This window comes from Anabrus simplex, chromosome 1, assembly GCF_040414725.1.
Source record: "Anabrus simplex isolate iqAnaSimp1 chromosome 1, ASM4041472v1, whole genome shotgun sequence".
Classification (NCBI taxonomy): Eukaryota; Metazoa; Arthropoda; class Insecta; order Orthoptera; family Tettigoniidae; genus Anabrus; species Anabrus simplex.
Window position 1 is genome coordinate 1,725,032,110 of NC_090265.1, and position 18,983 is coordinate 1,725,051,092.

Genomic DNA, 18,983 nt, shown 5'->3' on the forward strand with positions numbered 1-18,983 from the left:
ATGTAAATACATGCAGTGTAAATAGAACTATGCATTGAATAGGTGGAAAATTTTCATGTTTATAATTTGTATGTAATCTCAGTTCAATATGGACCAATAACATGAAGTTTATAACCCTTGATGAAGGTATCATGTCACTTTTTTCTTTAAAAAAGTTCAAAAGCCGTGGTCATGAGAAGTTTATTGAATTTTTTTTGTAAAAAAGGTATTTCGATGCAATCAAATTTATAATAATAACAGGGAGGAATAGTACAAACCAGGATTACAGAAAAAACAAAAATACATTCCTTCCTTATGTGGCAGGTATAACTGACAGATAGGGCGCATTCTTAGGAAGTACAGTATAATTTCAGTTTTCACCACAGATCCTTGTTTCGACCAGTCAAAGAAAAACTACCCTCTTGAAACACCTGGCTTCTATGAAGTTTTATGTGGTTGTGATCTCTCATATATTGGCATGACAAAAGGCATTGTTAGCTCCAGGGTGAAAGAACACGTAAGAATGTCACTCTTTCATCTTCCACTCTTCCACTCTGCCACTCTGCCACTCTGCCAGTCTGCCAGTCTTTCATAGCAGAACACTTCTATTACAGTGCAGACCATCAAATACTCATTGACCAGGTGAGGGTCATCACACCTGTGGAAGACTCTTGTGCTCGACTTGTGAGGGAAGTCATAAAGATAGAGCTGTGCCCAAATAAAGTTAACAGGAAAGATGGCTTCAAATTGTCATACACATGGAGACCTGTACTTTATAAATTGTGAGAAATTCAATGTTTATTTCTTGTAAAGAAGGCTCTATATGGGCACTGTGAGATGGTTTGGAATTTAATCCAGGCTTTTGCCATGCAGTCTAGTGATTAGAAATTGTATACTACCACATCTCCTACCCTGCCGACCAACATTCTAATGGCAATTATTTTTCCGACCAACAGGACTCGAACTGGCTAACTACGGTGTCAGACCATTTACACTTAACAAGTTAATGACCATAGCCTCCAAGCGAGCTGTGCTTGTCAGTGGAAATACCGTAATGTGTTTTGATATACAACAGAATGAAAAGGAAAAAAAACCCATTCATTTCACTGAACAGTTCAAGTATGATAGTCATCATTACATTGTTCTTGTAAACCATATCTGGAACCAATTTAAATTTCTCAAATGTTCTTGTTTTCTCAGTACATCTATGGAAGGCAACAGAAGTCATAATGTACGCAGTTTGATTGATCATCATCATCATCATCATCATCATCATCATTTTACAGTTCCAGTTTCCCAGGTACTGTTGGCGAGCCTCTTCCATTCTGTCTTATTGAGATATGTTCTGTTGTTAATGACGTCCTCCAGTGTCTTTCCCCGATCTGCAATGTCCATCTTTACGATGTCCATCCAGTGGGTTGTTGGTCTTCCCACCATCTGTTTCTCTGCCACATGTTGCTCCAAGTTGACATATGCTGTCCTTGGTGGCTCCATCCTCATTACATTCCCAAACCACCTCAGTCTGGACATGCTGATCCGATCTAACAATGATGTAACAGTCCCAGCTTCCTTCCTAACCACATCATTCCTCAACTTGTCCAGTTTGGTTTTTTGAATTGTGGACCTAAGGAACTTCACCTTGGATGCCTGCAACCTTGGCGAGTCTTTCTTAGTGAGGGTGCGGGTTTCAATACCATAGGTATGAAGTACTGATTGAACATCACCAGCTTTGATTTTGAGGGTACTTTGGGATCCCAGAGGAGTGTTCATACTTGCTGGTAAAAGTGAGAGCTCTTCTGCACTCTATTTGCCACCTCCTTTGTGGCTAATGTATCTCGAGATATTACACTGCTGAGGTATGTAAAGCTTTCCACACTTTCTAGTGGATGGTTTCCTAGCATGATGTTCGTTGGTCCCTCTCTGTTTATTGCATCATCAGCATAGGGAAAGTTGTTGTCTTAGTCTATATATGTAAGTGCTTCCTGATTACCCCAGGATGTTGCAGATCGTGCCACAGTAAAAACAACTTAATTCACTGAATGTAAATTCTACTTTTTGTATTGAATTACAAGTAATAGAATATTATTTAATAAAGTTCCTTGTTCTACAATTTTTATTGTAGTTGGTAGTTTGCCTGTAGGCAATATATCCTTAGAAGTGTGAGATATTCCCCTGCCCTATTTTTCACATGAGGTAGCAAATTTTTATGTCAGTCAAAACCTACCTTAGAAGCAGTTGACACCTAGATCCTGTTTTTTGTACCTCACAGTGGAACAGTGACAGATAAACATTTTCATGCAATGCAATGTGGGTTTTTTTGTGGTTAGTTGTGGAAAACATTCATGCCAACCTAACAAATATAAAGTTTTCAGAGAGAGAGAGAGAGAACCAAGAAACACATTTTTGGTCTATTACAGTTAAATTTCACTCATTGTTATCCTTAAGTAATTAACAGGCCAATGTTAATCTCTAGTTACAGGATAATGGGTTAGACACTCTACCAGATGAACTTGGTTTGCTCAGTAAACTGACACGGCTCAACATCAGCCACAACAAGATTTGCTCTCTACCTCCAGCAATTTACAATCTCTTAGAGTTGCGAGTACTTCTGGTTTCACACAACCAGCTGGAGGCTGTAGGGGAAGGCATCTGTGACCTTGTCATGTTGAACCATCTGGTGAGTCTTGTGTGTGGTATGTACAGTGTCTTTTGCATAACATTTTATTATGGAAAGTTTGTTAATTTTGAGGTATTGTTAGGCTTTTTGGTGGTACCACCATCATAAAGTTAAGCAAAAGTATTTCTGGTAACAATGATAAAATATTGAAAACATTTTTGAAGGCTTGGGTTTAAATTTTGTTAAGTAAGACTTTTGAAAAGACTTCCATCAGAAGTGCAAGAGACCGAGCGAGTGGCTGTGTGGTTTGGTTCACATAGCTGTCAGCTTGCATTCGGCAGATAGTGGGTTCGAGCCTCACTGCCGGCAGCCCTGAGGATGGTTTTCTATGGTTTCTCATTTTCACACTAGGCAAATGCTGGGGCTATACCTTAATTAAGGCCACAGTCACATCCTTCCCACTCCTAGAACTTTCCTATCCTGTCAACACATAAGACCTATTTGTGTCAGTTTGATGTAAAGCAAACTATTAAAAAAAAGTGCAAGATGAAACTGACGTTGATTATGAAGATACCTTAGAGAGAAAATATGAAATATGAGCAGGTAGAGCATTTTAAATATTGGGTCATGTCTTGTTAATACTCATGATATATCTGTCTTTTGTTTTGCTAATTCCTCTCAGTCTCAACTTTTTGGGTAGTTGTGCTGCTATTGTCACTGGTTATATTTCATAAGCCTTCATTGTTATGTGAGAAGCACATGGATTCCTAGTTTACTCATCACCACTTGAAAATGTTTTCTGCCTATCAGGTATCCCATCTCCAGATATTTGCCGAGGGACTGCAGCCAGAGGTCTAAGACATCAAACTCAAGAGGACTGTGCATTATATAGTTATTTAACCACTAACTCCACGTCTCAAATTAAGGCAAAGTTTCTTTCACTTTGCAGAAAGCTCCACAGAACCACCTCCAAAATTTAGATTGAGATCTTGGCAGTCCAGAAGAAATGATCTTGCAGGGTGGTTGATTTCATCCTGGTCATGAAGAAAATTGGGTGCCATGGAAAGTGCTCAACAGATACATTCCAAGGTTGGGTGATCAGGACCGAACTTGAAGGAACGGGGATTTGTGTGCGACTCCATTCTATGTGAATGGGGTGAAGAGCAAACTGAGGTGTCAGAAATATGTATTCTGAGCAAACACCAAGGGCCTTATAGTAGGGTCAGTTATGCGAAGGAGCGAGTCCAGTCGGAAGCCTAGAGAGAGAGAGACAGAGAGACTGATTCCAAACTGATGCCTTTGCATTGGAATTGGGATTGGCAGAGAAGAGCTGATTGCAAAGAGATCCAGGTGGCAGAGAGAAGAGCTGCTTGCAAAGAGATCCAGGTAAAAGGAAAGAGCTCCCTTGTGTTTTTAGAAGGGACCGCCACTTTAAAGTGGTGCCACATTCGAGATGCCCGATTGGTACACAAGACTGCAAATGCTCGTCAGTCTCATTTCCTCAGTCCTTATAGTACTGGACCATTATTTCATCCTTTGTAAGTAGTGTGATTGTTTTGTTTTCATTAAATTGTTTATTTATGATCAATCATTCAAGAAGCTAGAAAAACATGGGTTGTCTCTTGGTGATTTGCTGGAAATGATGGAGAACGAGAAGAGTCTCTATGATAAACACAGTTCCTGGAGAAATTTCTGCTACTGAAGATAAGTACAGAAAATTTTCTCCAACTTACTAAGGTGACAGTGGAGGAATACTGCACCGAGCTCGATAGCTGTAGTCGCTTAAGTGCGGCCAGTATCCAGTATTCGGGAGATAGAGGGTTCGAACCCCACTGTCGGCAGTCCTGAATATGGTTTTCCGTTGTTTCCCATTTACACACCAGGCAAATGCTGGGGCTGTACCTTAATTAAGGCCACGGCCACTTCTTTCCCACTCCCACCGTTGCCATAAGACCTATCTGTGTCGGTGCGACGTAAAAAAAAAAAAAAGAAAGAAAGGAAGAAAGAAATACTGCAGTTCACTATCATCGTCAAGTTTATGCAATGTAAACAATAATGTACACATATATACAAATGGTTTAAGGTGCTTTGATAAAATCTCAGGTTATTCTTATAGAATGTGTGTAGTTTAAATTACAGATATATATAGTATTATATGGTCAACACATTCTTCTTTTTCTTCTTCTATCACTCGTTAACAAGTAAGATTGTCTTCCAAAGGTAAAGTTCAAATTACATGAGTTCTTTGATGGCTGTATAATCCAATTCTGGAACCACAGACTCGTCCACAATATTGGTACATGGTATCTTGGATAGTCATTGGTCCTTGACGGTTGATACTTCTGCTATTCGTACGCTCTTTCCTAGCATTGCATTTGTCAGACTGAAGTTTCTCTGCTGTAGTTTGAAGGATAGATGCCCTTGGTGGATGAGGCAATGCTATTCTGCATGAGTGGATGCCACAACCTCCCAATTTTCAGGGTCAGTTTGACATTTCTTTAGATTCACCTTCAGAACGTCTTTATAGCATTTTTGTTGCCCACCCTGTTTTCTCTTTCCAACCTTCAACAGACAGTACATGATTTGTTTTGGGAGACGTGACTCAGGCATGCAAATTACTGACTTGTCCATAGAAGCTGGTGTTTTATTACGAGAGTCTCTATGCTGGTTGTACAGTAGAAGTCCGTTATAGCGTGAATTTATAACAGCGGAAAATTTACTCGCTATAGCGGATTATCGTTATATCCCTTTCAGACCTGAAAGAAAACTGGAGGCGTGAATTTTTGTTTGTATGTCAAAAACTGACTAAAATGCTCCTCAATACACATATTGATAGTTTATTTTACAAAATAAAAACCAAAAAAAAAAAAAAAAGGACCCACACAATTGTGCGTATCAAAATTCAAAACCTCGTTGTATCACATACGATGATGTATCTTCAAAATTTACGTTCACTAACCAATGTACACACTTCATTGAATATATTCCGGTATTCAGTAAAGCTTCTAGATTAGTATAAACGCAATAAATAAATACTTACTTTTGGCACTACTGCTTCTCGCCATCTCGCCGATCAACTGTGCTTTTTAAACTCTTCTTCCTTCGCCCTGGCGGTCAAGCGCATACTAAAAATAATTGAAATAGACGCCGCGTGTCCCGCACAATCACTGCAGTCCGGTCTAGCGCCGAAAAAACATCAAATACGGTCAGGGATAAACAAAATACGAACCCGCACAATTGTGCGTACTCGGTCTGAAAGGGATATCTGATTTTGTATAAAAGTCGGAAAATCCCCCATGCACATTAAAATCGGTATGAAACGGCAATCAGTTTGTTCAAAACTTGCATTTCCGCATATTATATCCACACTATGGCTTACTTGTTTGTTATTTTTCGAAATCCGATACTACGTGGAAGTGTATGTTTAATTCCATTCTGAAAAAATATAGTACCGTGTAATGTTTTACTTCATAAGAACACTGAAATGTCATAGGGTTACTGATTTATTCTTACAAAGAATCATCTTCTGCTACAACAGCATCAAACATCACCATGACTACTATACTATTACTTTCATGGAGTCCATATTAAGTAGATAGCAAGAGTATGTTAACGTCCATGGAGGCTCAAACTCCTTAGCTGTGTAGTGAACAGGTACGGTCAGTTAGATAATTCTCCACACTCCCCACCTTGAGCCGTATCACGGTTGCTCAACTCCAATGGATGTACCAGTTGAATGGGTCTTCGAAATACTCTCCCCTCTTTGTCAGTCAGCTCACAGGACCTGATCTTCCCATCTCGTCCCATGATGAGTTTGGAGATTCTAGCTATCTTCCAAATTTGCCTTGGTAGTTTATCGTCGTTTAGTAGCGCCAGATCTCCATGTTGAAGAAGTGGACGATTCTGGTTCCGTTGTTGAACTTCATGGAAACGATTTAGATCCAATAGATACTCGTTCCTCCACTTCTTCCAAAATGTGTTCAGTGCAGACTGTTTTTCTATCCACATCTGATTCATTTCTTCCTTTGTTTTGTTACTATCTTCAACATTGGTCTTTCTGTCTGGTAGCCTTGTTGTGTTATCACCAATAAGAAAATGTGCTGGTGTCAGCGCACGATGCTGAGGATCGTTTTCCACATACGTCAAGGGTCTACTGTTGATTGTTGCTTCAATTCCGACGAGAACTGTGTAAATTTCTTCATCATCGAACCGCCTGCTTCCTAAGGCTTTCTTCAAACAGCTTTTCACTGTCTGTACCATTCTCTCCCAGAATCCTCCCCACCAAGCAGCGCGTTCGACTATATATTGCCAATGAATATTTTTACCATTCAAAAAATGCACAATGTCTTCTGTTTTCAGATTTTCCCATAATGTGCTAAGTTCTCTTTCAGCTTTCTTAAATGTTCGTGCGTTATCGGATCAAATTGTTCGACATAAAACTCTTCGTCCAATAAATCGCTGTAAGGCGTGAATGAATTTCTCCGTACTCATATCTGTCACAAGCTCCAAGTGTACAGCGCGTGTGACAGCGCATGTGAACAATGCAATGTATCTTTTCCGTAATATGCCTCCATTCTTGGAATATAACGGACCTGCGAAGTCCACACCAGTGGTCTCAAATGGTCTGCTAGGAGTTACGCGTTCTGCCGGAAGAGGGGGTTCAACTTCCGAAGCTGCCTTTGCTTTAAGTTTTTTGCACGGTAAGCACTGTCTAATGATTTTCTTGATGATCTGTCGTCCTCGAAGTATCCAAAAGTCTGTCCTTAAAATACTCAACAAAATTCGAGTTCCTACATGGAATTGGGTTTTATGTTCCTCTTCTACTAACAGTTTTGTGAAATGGTGGTCACCATTTAAAATAATGGGATGTTGCTCGTTTTCATCTAAACCGGCAAATTGTAAACGTCCACCAACTCTAAGAATGCCATGTTTGATGAATGGAGAAAAGTTTCTAATTTTGGACTGCTTGGGTAGTTCTGACCTTTTCTGTAGTGCTTCTATTTCTTCTGGGAACGATTCTCTCTGTGAATGTTTAATCCAAAACAGCTTTGCAGTTTGAATTTCGTCTAATTGTAGTGGGCCTAACGTTTTTTCTTGACAGCGTGTATTTCGTGTAAATCGCCAAATCCATGCTGTAATCCTGAGAACTTTGGTTAATCTGCTATATCTTGTAATATCGAAAATCGCTTCTGTCTGTTTAGCTGCGGTAGCATGGGAAACTGTTTTCTTTCGTTCTATTCCTGTTTTATCAAGTTCTGTTTGTGATATTTCAACTGATTTCGGCCAATACTCTTCTGGTTTTATAAGCCAGTCTGGACCATGCCACCATGAGTTACTTTCACGCAGTTGATTTGCTGTTAGCCCTCGTGTTATATGATCTGCAGGGTTTTCCTTGCCGGGGCAATGACGCCACTGTGTTGGGTGTGACCTTCGATGAATTTCATGTATTCTGTTCGAGACGAACACGTTCCATTCCGACGCGTTTCCTCTTATCCAGTGTAATACAATGGTTGAATCGGTCCAAAATTGGACGTGGTGTAGTTCCAAGTGTAGTTCACGTTTGACATACTCCGAAAGACGAACAGCTATGATAGCTCCCATGAGTTCTAGTCGTGGTAAGGATATTTTCTGAACTGGTGCGAGTCGATTTTTGGCTGTGTTAAATCGATCCTGACATGTTCGTTTATGGTCGTCTTGATGTAAACTGCTGCGCCATATATTCGTTCGCTGGCATCACTGAAAATGTGCAGTTCTCTGGTCTGGTCTTGCTTGATCCAAGATCCTATCCATCGTGGAATTTTAACTGTGTGTAAGCTTTTTAAACCTTCTAGCCAGTGGTTCCACTTCTGAACTAAATCATGTGGCAAAAGCTCATCCCAGTCGAGGTTTCTCAGCCAAGTTTCTTGGAAAATAATCTTTCCTGTAATTGTTGCTGGTGATAGGAGGCCTAATGGATCGTAGATTCTTGCTGCAGTCTTCAGAACAACTCTTTTAGTACAGGGCATGAGTGCTGCTGTACTTACGGTATTTTCGAACGAGAAGTAGAATTCATCTGTATCCGTATCAGTTGGAATGCCTAAAATAGATGTATTTTGGCGGACCACTTCTTTCGTTTCTCGCCACACCTGGTTCATTGTTATTGAGTTTGATAACCATTTGGAAAGTGGAATGCTGATCTCATTGAAACAATTTTTCATCTCTGTATAAATGTCTATCAATTCTTCATCCGTGTCTCCGCCTGCTGCTAGATCGTCAACATACACGTTGTCTTCTAGAATTCTTAATGCGTTTGGATATTTGTCTTTCATCACCGTTGCTAGTTGTCTTAAAGTTGCTGCCAGCAAATACGGGCTGCATGTCAGCCCAAATGGGAGTCGACAGAAACGGTATATTGTGGTCTCATTGGTTCTCAGCCACCCTTCTTCTGAACGAATAATTTTAAACCAGAAAAAACGAGTGGAATCTCTGTCTTTCTCATTCAGAATCAACTGTAAAAAGCTCTGATTCCCGTCTGCTGCAATGTATTTGTTGAACGTTCGTAACCGAAGTAAGGTTGCTGTTGAATCTGGATTCAGATTGGGGCCAGATTCTAAGTTGCTGTTCAAAGACAATTCGCCTTTCTCATGTGAAGCGTCAAATATGATCCTCACTTTGGTTATTTCATGATCATCTCGAATTACTGCATGATGTGGCATGAAGAATGTTTTTCCTCTTTGTGATTCCTCACTACAGAATTCAACTTGTTCGTTCTCAATGTGTTTCTGCATTGCTTGTACATAGCGTTCTTCGTATTTCTTATCTCTTGCAAATCGCTTCTTCAATCTATCGAAACGCTTTAATGCAATATTCCTGTTGTCATGTAGATTAGGTTCATCCTTTTTCCAAGGTAGGAATACTGTGCACCGTCTTTCAGTTATCGCAAATTGTTCATTGGTTGTTGTCAAGATCTTCTGTTCCTTGGCTGTGAATTTGCGAGTTTCATCATCCCTGATTCCGATGCTCTCTAGCTCCCAGAATCTCCTCAATAGGTTGTCTGTTTCTGAGTGAATGAAGTATGAATTTGTTTCTTTTATCGAAATCCCAGTGCGACTTCCAAATAGAATCCAACCAAAAATACTTCTGCGAATGGTGAGTGAGTCTGATAAGCGGATGATGTCATCTTGGAAGATACGTTCATGGTAATCAGCGCCAACTAATATTCCAATAGAGATGTTCTTCGATATTTCATCAGCATCTGCAAATTTTAAATTGCTGAATTGTTGCCTAATATCCATTGGAACTGGTCTCAGAGCTTGAAAAGTATGTGTAGCTTCTAAAGCTTCTATGTTGATTGCAGTTCCCGTGGCTGCTCCTGTAAGTTGAAATCGTACTCGGTTGCGTATTGTTGCTTTACCGTGATGTTCAAGCGTTGAAATAATTAAGGACTCTTTTCCAATGTTTTCCAAGTTTAGTTTATCTGTTAGATCTTTGACGATATAACTGCGTTCACTTCCGGCATCAAGTAGTATTTTTGTCATATGCTGATTGCCGTTGCGATCAGAAATCCATACTAAAGCTATGTTCAAAAACATCTCATGCAATTGTGTATTCTTTGTCTCTGCAGTATGGACAGCTGTAACAGTTGTTTCTTTCGTAAGTGACTCCCCTGTGGTTACTGCCGTTATTGTATCCAAGGATGACTTGCAAATGGATTTATGATGTTCTGTGTTATTACAGACTCGACATTTCTGATCTTTCTTTCTACAGTCTTTCATTTTGTGGTTTTTGCCTAAACAGATGAAGCATCGTCCATCTTTCTTTAATTTTTCTGATCTGGCTGCAACTGAGACTATTTTATGGCATTCGTTACTCCAGTGGCCTCTTCTATCGCAAAAGGCGCATGTGATTGGGTTTGTTTTTATTTCATCGCTGTACGTTAGTTTAGGTGGATTATTTTGCTGTTCAGTATGCTTACTCTTTTTTATTTCTTTCTTGTATTGACTGGTGTGTAGATTCATTGTTGTAGAGAACTGTTCTCCTAAACTGTCACTGAACTCGTTCAACTTCTCTGATTTTTCTTTGCTGAGTACCCATTTGTCCAGGAAATTCATCAGGGCATCCAAGTTACCATCATCGCCCTGCGTAGTGTACCAGGCGAATTTTGTTTCATCTGGAAAGGCACTTAAAATATCTGCAGATAAAAAGGAACCAAGCATGCAGGCATCAAACCCAAGTCCTTTAAGAGCTGCAATATTCATCTGGCAACTGTTATATATGCTTCTCAACTCGGTAGTAGTTGGATCTGAATGTTTTCTCAAGGTACGGAAGAAATCGATATGTTCCTGTTGCTGTAATTTAATGTTGTCGAAGCGTTCCTTCAGCTTCTGAAGTGCGATCTTGTAATTTTCCTCTGACATTTTCAGCCCACTGATGAGATGTCTGGCTTCTCCTTCTACCAAGTTCCATAGATACAGATGTTTGTCAACTGGCGTAATTGCCGAATTATTATGAATTGCTGATTCAAATTGCTGATAAAATCTTGGCCAGTCTGAAAAGGTGCCCATGAAATGTTTAATTTCAAGCTTAGGTAAGCGTGGTCTCACGATTGCAGACTGAAGAATAGTTGTGTCATTCTTTGCGTTTGATTGCTGCTGGGGAAACCTAATTTCTGTGATCTTCTTGTTTGCTATTGCAATTAGTTTTCGGCCTTCTATTTGACGGTTTTCACACTCTTCTGCATCCCGTTCGTTCGCATCGTCTTCCTGCAACGCCTGTATCCGTTTCTGAATTTCGCTCAAATCTAGTAGTAGTTCGTGTAATCTTTGCGCTAATATTTCCATTTCGATGTCATCATATCCATCTTCGATCGCTGTTCGTAGTCTTTGAACGAGTCTAGTTTCCGACGATCTGGTTGCTGTTCGAATGCGTCTTTCAGTTTGTAAAATGTTTGCATTTGAAACTGTAAACTGAGCAGTAGGTGCGTTAATATTCGTATTTTCCATGTTTCACTGAACTGAATTATGCACGAATACCGTTAACGAAAATAACACACACTACGTACATGGACATTACCGTATTCCTGTCTTTAACCTATATCTGTACTGTAATTGGTATTTCACTGCAACCTGAAGTTACACTGCATTCGTAAACAGTCCGGGTTTCCGTATTATGTTTTTACGACAGTTAAATCTTAAGTGTTGGTTATAGTACTGATCCTGTCAACAGAGGCTTTACACACTTGTAATATTCACTGTTTTTGCGACGCACTTTGAAACGTACACTGATGTTTCGTAACACTTCAAATGAGTCTGTTCGTAATGTATATAATTACGTATATTCCTTCAAATGTATATCCGTTGCTTAAGAAATTGAATGTAAGTAGAGATCTTACTTGGGTTAGCTGGTTTCTTGTTGATACGGCGATGTTGCGTGATGCTGCTTACCGTTGTCTGTCCGCGTTTTTCTAGCCGCTGATCGTTCCATAAACGGGTTTCGGCACCATTATGTAATGTTTTACTTCATAAGAACACTGAAATGTCATAGGGTTACTGATTTATTCTTACAAAGAATCATCTTCTGCTACAACAGCATCAAACATCACCATGACTACTATACTATTACTTTCATGGAGTCCATATTAAGTAGATAGCAAGAGTATGTTAACGTCCATGGAGGCTCAAACTCCTTAGCTGTGTAGTGAACAGGTACGGTCAGTTAGATAATTCTCCACATACCGTATTTCTCTGAATCCAAGATGAACCCCACTTTTTCCTTCAAAAAATGTAAATCAGGCTCAAAAAGTACTTTGTAAAATCAAATGAATGCCTTGTTGTACAGTAGGTGTACGCATCTTTAGACTACTTTTAGACGCCAAACATTGACGTTCGTCATGCCGTATTTATTTTTTTCTTGCGGCTGCACAATTATTCTTTATTTCCGTGGGTTTAAGGACCATTAACTTAAAATTGGCATCATAATACTGAAGAGAACCCGCTGAAAATTTGCTGGCAATACCTACTCCATGCGTCTCTACAATACGATGACCCATCAGGAAATTATTCATGCTGTCTATAAAACTGTTACTTTTACTCAGCGTCAGTTATAACCGGCTACCGCTACACGCACGTCTCGCTTGCCGGGTACGGACAAATTCAGTGGCTGGCGATGTATAGGCCTAACCGCGGACATTGAAAGTCAAGGAACGAGTTTATTGCGCCACGGTATGGCCATTCCGCCCTTGCGTTTTTCGTGCACATACCTCACAATTTCATCTTCGACTTCTTTAAAGCATCATTGTTGCGACCCACTGAATGCATTTTTTTAGCTCTTTGTCTTACACTAACGACAAATATTGGCTTTAGTTAGGCCTATGCCGTATTGTCTTGCGGCTGCACAATTATTCTACATTTCCGAGTGTTTAATAACCATTCAGTTAAAATTGGCATCATAATATCGACTAGAACCCGTTGAAAATTTACCGGCAATACCTTTTCCACGTATCTGTACAATACGACTATCCATCACGAAAATTTCCTGCTGTCTCTAAAACTTAATTTTACTAAGCGTCATGTACAATAGACGCATTATAACTCTGCCACCGAGTGGCTATGGCCTTTCTAAGAATTTGAAGGGTCGCATGTTTTGATGCCATTCTGCAGATTTGAGAAACGTTTTTGTAGAGGCTAACAGAACGCCATTGTCTCTTCACTATTTCCTGAGATCCAGTGACGTTACACACAGGCACTGTACAACCGGTTGTCGCGGCTAGCGATGTACAGTATAGTAAAGAGGCAGTCGTTTATTGTCAACGAGTTCTGTGCGTGTGTGAAAAGAAGCAGCGTGGTTACCGCGATAGTTGCCAGTGCTATCCATTAAGTTACTGTTAGGCCAGGAATGGAACAGCCCTTGAGTTTTCGCATGAGATTCTGAGAAAAAGAAAAGTCTTGGATTTGGAAAAATACAGTATCACTCCAGAGGTTTCTATGGCAAACACCTCAGTTTTCTTCTTGAAACAGCGTCACCTAACCTAACCGTATATTTATGATGAAAACTTATTTGAAACGTATGTAGAGAAATTATAACCTCCTCGCTAAAAATTTACGTGTAAATAGCCTTTCCAAAATTTAACTAGACTCAAGAAGATATGAAATATCTTCTGAAATCAGTGATATACTCTGCCATATCTTGAGGTGTATCACATTCTTACTTAATTTCCGTATATAACATTAAAATTAAGATATCGTTTACTTCAGTTTTTAATTTTTTCCGAGTTAACAACTGCTATCGGCCACGTTATTTACGCATTTATTACGAAAACGCGTTATCTTCTTTCATTTCGAATTTTCTTTAGAGAACAGCAGTCGACGGGTATTATTAATCAACTCCAACATCGCCTTTGAATGTCAACGAGAGCTCGCAAATGCACAAAGTGAGAAAACCATACTGTAACTCACCGAAGATGATCGATCCCTTTTGTTGCAAACTTTTCAGTTTTCTTATTCAAACAGCGTCACCTATGCTAACTTAACCATACTATACGTATGATGAAAACATACTTCAAGTGCCAGTAGATAAATAATAATTTTCTCGCTATAAATTTTCGTAACAGTCATTCCGTAATTTAACCAGACGCAAGAAAATATAAACTAACCTCTGAAATCAATTAAGCACTCTGCCATATCTTGAGGTGTATCCCATTCTTGCTTAATTGCAGTATTTAGCCTCAAAATTAAGCGGGCGTTTAGTCACCCTTCATTTTTAACGAGTTAACAACCGTTGAAAGATAAAAATTTCATTGTTCCGTATTGAAAAGTATCACAGTTAAATTGAAATAATAAATATGGTAGTTCAACCTATTCAATACAAGTAAATAAGAGATGTAGAGATTACATTCTTATTTAATTAAAGTGGAAATGGTACCGGTTCTGACCCTCTTCTGGGTCATCAGCGGATTATAACTCGAAAAACAATGCATAAGTAAGAAAGAAGTTAATGGTCAAGTCCACACAATATCAGTTGAAGAGGCGATATAAAAATGACGGGGGTAGGCACTGTTAAATTCAGACGAAGTGGAATGTAATTCACTTAAAAGAAGTAATGCGTAGTCTTCTGAGCATCAGCACGGCACACACAATGTTTGGCACTGTCTCACAGTGTTCACGAAAAGCAGAGAACAGTTAAATGAGCCAGACTGCATACACCGTCAGGCACAAAGTCACAACACAATCTAAATATGAAGATCTAAAGTCATGAAGAAACGAAGACGAACAGCTCAACCAAAGTAACGTGCAAGCTCGGCGCGGTGTTTACAACGTCAAGTGCTGTAGTTTCATACGCTGATGGAGATTGAAGGATAGATTAATGATCAAGTATTTGCTTATTTCACGAAAATGTATATATATATATACTTATAATACAATTCAATGTAATTGAATACGTAATTATGATCTTGAAGATTTTTAGAACAGTTGACTATTGTTTTTTCACGTCAACGGGTATTACTAATCGACTCCGACATCGCCTTTGAATGTCGACGAGAGAACTCGCTAGTGCACATAGCGAGGAAACGATGCCGAAGGTAATCGATCGCATGCAATATCACCGCTGGGGTGCATAAATATCGGTAACGGGAAAAATCGTGCGCGCTTAATCGCTTGTAATAAAGGATGCGTCAGTGATAGGGTTCTCGCTGTAACCGAAGGACGATACACAGTTTAATATAGGAATTTTGAAGGGACAGAAAAAAGTCGGCGCTATAACGGAGTTCTTGTTATATGCCGTACTTGCTATATCGGACTTCTACTGTATTAGCTTGCTCCAAAACACTTATGTTAGTGCATCTGTCTTGTCACTTTATTCGTAGGATTCTCCTAATGCAGCGTTGATGGCATGGCCTTCTGTATGTAACCCAAGTTTCACAATCATAGATTGGAACAGTAATGGCTTAGTATACATATAGCTTATTTTGAGTACTGATGTTACAATTGTCAAACACCCTAATTCGCAAACGACCATAGGTTGCTCCGGAACATTTTAGGTAATATTGAATGTTTGGATTTGTTGAGAAGTGACTGCCCAGATAGAGAAAGTGTTTAATTTTTAAGCTAGTTCCATTAATCATGACTGCAGGAGCAGCAGCGTTGCAGATTGGTGCAAGTTGATATAAAATGTGTGTTACTTGTGTTTACGTGTAGACCAATGCTCCTATATGCCTCGTTAAGTGCATCCAAAGGGCCGATGGCGTATATGTTACGTCCCTTTAAACAACAAGCAGCATCAAATGCATTCAGGGTATGCTGAAGATCATCTTCTGAGTTTGCCAATATAACATTATCATCTGCATACTGGAGTTCAAGGATAGAAATAGTAGATACCTTAGTGTTTGCTCGCAGTCTGCCTAAGATTGAATAGTCCTCCGTCTGTCCTATATACAATTTCTACATCCTTTGAAATTTTGTCTTTGATCAGATGAAATATGACACCAATATATATTGAAAACAGTGTGGGGGCAGTCACATACCCCTGTTTTACACCCGTTGTGATCTTAAATGGTTCTCCAGGTCCACTGTTGTTAAGGACTGCACCATTCATATCATCATGCCATAATCGAGGAATCTGTATGAATTTTGGAGGGCAACCAATCATGGATAGGATACTCCAAAGTGTTTCTCGATTGACCGTATCAGTATCAATGAATGCCATATATAGAGACTGACCTTCTTCTCTAGATTTCTCCTGCAGTTGCCTGGCACAGAGGATCATATCAGTTGTGCCTCGATTTGGTATAAAGCCACATTGTGTTTTAAGCAGTGTTGTTACAGTCAATGATTTCAGGTGGTTGGACAGAATTCTGGCAAGAATTTTGCCAGCAGCAGAAAGCAGCGATATCCCTCAACACTTGCCAGATTGTGCTCCATCACCCTTTTTACATATCGTTACTGTTAAGGCATCCCTTAGATCTCCAGGTATGGTTCCAGTTTGCCATATCTCAGAGCTTGTGTATGTGATGAACTAGCGATGTGTTCCCTCTCTTGAAGAGCTCAGCAGGAATTCCATCCATTCCTGGTGACTTATTATTTTTTAGTTGACTGATGGCAATTTCCACTTCTAATAGACGGGAGCTTCATCGAGGTGGTCTTGTACAGGGCTTTGAGGAATATGGGTAAAGATGTTGTCATCTGTTTCTGTGTCCCTGTTCAGTAGTTCTTCAAGATGTTCTTTTCAGTGGGAGTTGATGGAGTTGGTGTCTGTGAGAAATACATTGTCATCTTTCAATTTTATAGTACTTATTCCATGGTGAGATGGACCATGTATAGTTGTAGTTGCATTTGCAGAAAGCATGAGTGTTGTTTGTTTCAGCTAGATGTTGCATTTCACAGAATTTAGATAACCACCATTGGTTTCGTCTTCAGCCTTTGCATTTTGATACATTTTCAACGTATAATAAGAAATGCCTGTTAATTGACACTATGAAACAGTGACTCTCACGGAAGCCACTTATGCTTGTGAAACCCTGTTCCAAATTTAAAATGAAAGAAGAAGTGATTAACTCCTCAAAACTGAAAGAAGAATCGTCAGAACTCGCATAAATAAAAATTACCAGGTTGAAGGAGTCTGGAGAATCCTTCCTAATAAAACTATCTATTGAGAGATTGACTCAATCACCAGCACAATGAAGAAGGAAAGAATCTCTTATTTATTTCACATCTTGTGACTGCCAGGAAACTGATTCTATAACTAGTGATGAGAAATCTTGGAAAGAAGACAGGAGGTCAATGGATTCATGAAATTCAGCAAGATCTCAAAGCGGTTGGACTCGAGATAACAGATGCAGAGAACAAAAAATTAGAATCAACATCCTTCTTAAGACTCACAAATTTTCAGCAGAATGACACATAGAAGGGCTATAGTGATCTCAAACGAATTGAGAAAATTATAATCAGAATGAATGAAAAAGTACTGGGCAGATCACAAGAACCAATCAGTACAACCTTCAAAGAGAAAGTGAACGTGGAACGACTCAAGTGGTCCAATGTGGCCAATAAAGTTAATAATAATTACATGTGTTTTTGACTGACTAAAAGACTTTGGTTACATGAAAGGATAGAGAGTATGGAAATAAAGCGGATGCTGAAAAAAAAGTAAATAGCAATTGATGTGGTTTTTCCGTGGAATGAGTGAATTTTATTTTGGGCCCTTAAGCTTATGTAATAATAATGTAGAGGATGGTACAAATTAAATTTTATCTCTAAAAAGAAATTCAACGTTGATGTAGGATTTTTTGCATTTTGATAAATAAAAATGAAACATTTCTTACTTGTTAAGTCCATCACCTGGCTAATAACTTATAACTTTAAAGTAGTGGCTACTGAATTTTATGTTAGATGCGAATGAGAAAACTTAGCGCTGAGGTAGCAAACAGTAAACTGGTAACTCAGCACTTAAAAAAGACGTATATATCTTACATTTTCTGATATTCTATCACATACTTTTTTCTGCACTGCTGACATATTCACTCAGCAAGTTCCTGTTAAACATTCTCACTCCTTGATTTTTTTTACCTTACAAGTTCCTCCTATATCTGATACTTTTGCTCTCCGGTTTTTATCACTACTTTGTGATCACCAAAATTTCCTTAGACATGACCTTATCATTCTGATTCTTCTAGTCAAGGCCATTTAACAAATCTCCGTGATTCTTTCTGTCATCCCTAGCTTTATTTGATTCTTTCTTCTCTTTTCCCCATTATCTGACTCCTTATCAGGTAGGGCAATGAATCATCGACCTCCATTTCTGTCTGTTGTTCCATCACTCTTCCCTGATCACTTTGTGCTGATTTGTGATTCTTCACTTCACCACTTCCTCCACGTATGTCTTTCTTGATCTGCCTGTCGATCTTCTGCCCTTCACCTTCCTGTCTAATATTTCTTTTGGAGTTCTTGTTTCTTCCATCCTTTTCTCACTTTCTACTTTATCCAATAACTTCTTTGTTCCAAACCTGGCCTTTATCTAATTTCTTATACAATCTTTCCGTGTCTTTCCTAATGCACTTCTTAGGAACTTTTCCATTCCTTGAATTATGCTTTCCTCTGTAGATGTTCTTCTCCATATGTGAGGATGGGTACAAAGTAGGTCATATTTAGTGCCTATTTACATCGTGTTTGTATCTGATCATTCCTTAGAAGATCTCTTGTCCTCTGATAAAACTTTCGTGCTACTGTTGGTAATTTTATTTTTTGACATGTATTTAAAATGCTTGTTCTCCTTGCACTTCTACAACACCTCTTTGCTCTTGTTATCACCACGGTTTTACTCTTGCCTATTCGTCAGTTACAGGATTGCTCACACTCTTCTCCTCCTCCTCCTCCTCCTCCCCACCCATCTGCAAACAGCCAAGCTCTTATTTTTT

At 39.2% G+C, this 18,983-nt stretch overlaps 1 protein-coding gene across 2 annotated transcripts in view; it reads left to right on the plus strand.

Annotated features, from left to right (window-relative positions):
* LOC136858722 (leucine-rich repeat-containing protein 40) overlaps positions 1-18,983 on the plus strand; it is a 189,067-nt gene that overhangs the window by 22,742 nt on the left and 147,342 nt on the right. For both annotated transcript variants that reach the window (XM_067138463.2, XM_067138464.2), the window contains exon 3: positions 2,453-2,656. In XM_067138463.2, coding sequence (XP_066994564.2) covers positions 2,453-2,656 — 204 coding nt within the window. The remainder of the gene's footprint in view (positions 1-2,452; positions 2,657-18,983) is intronic.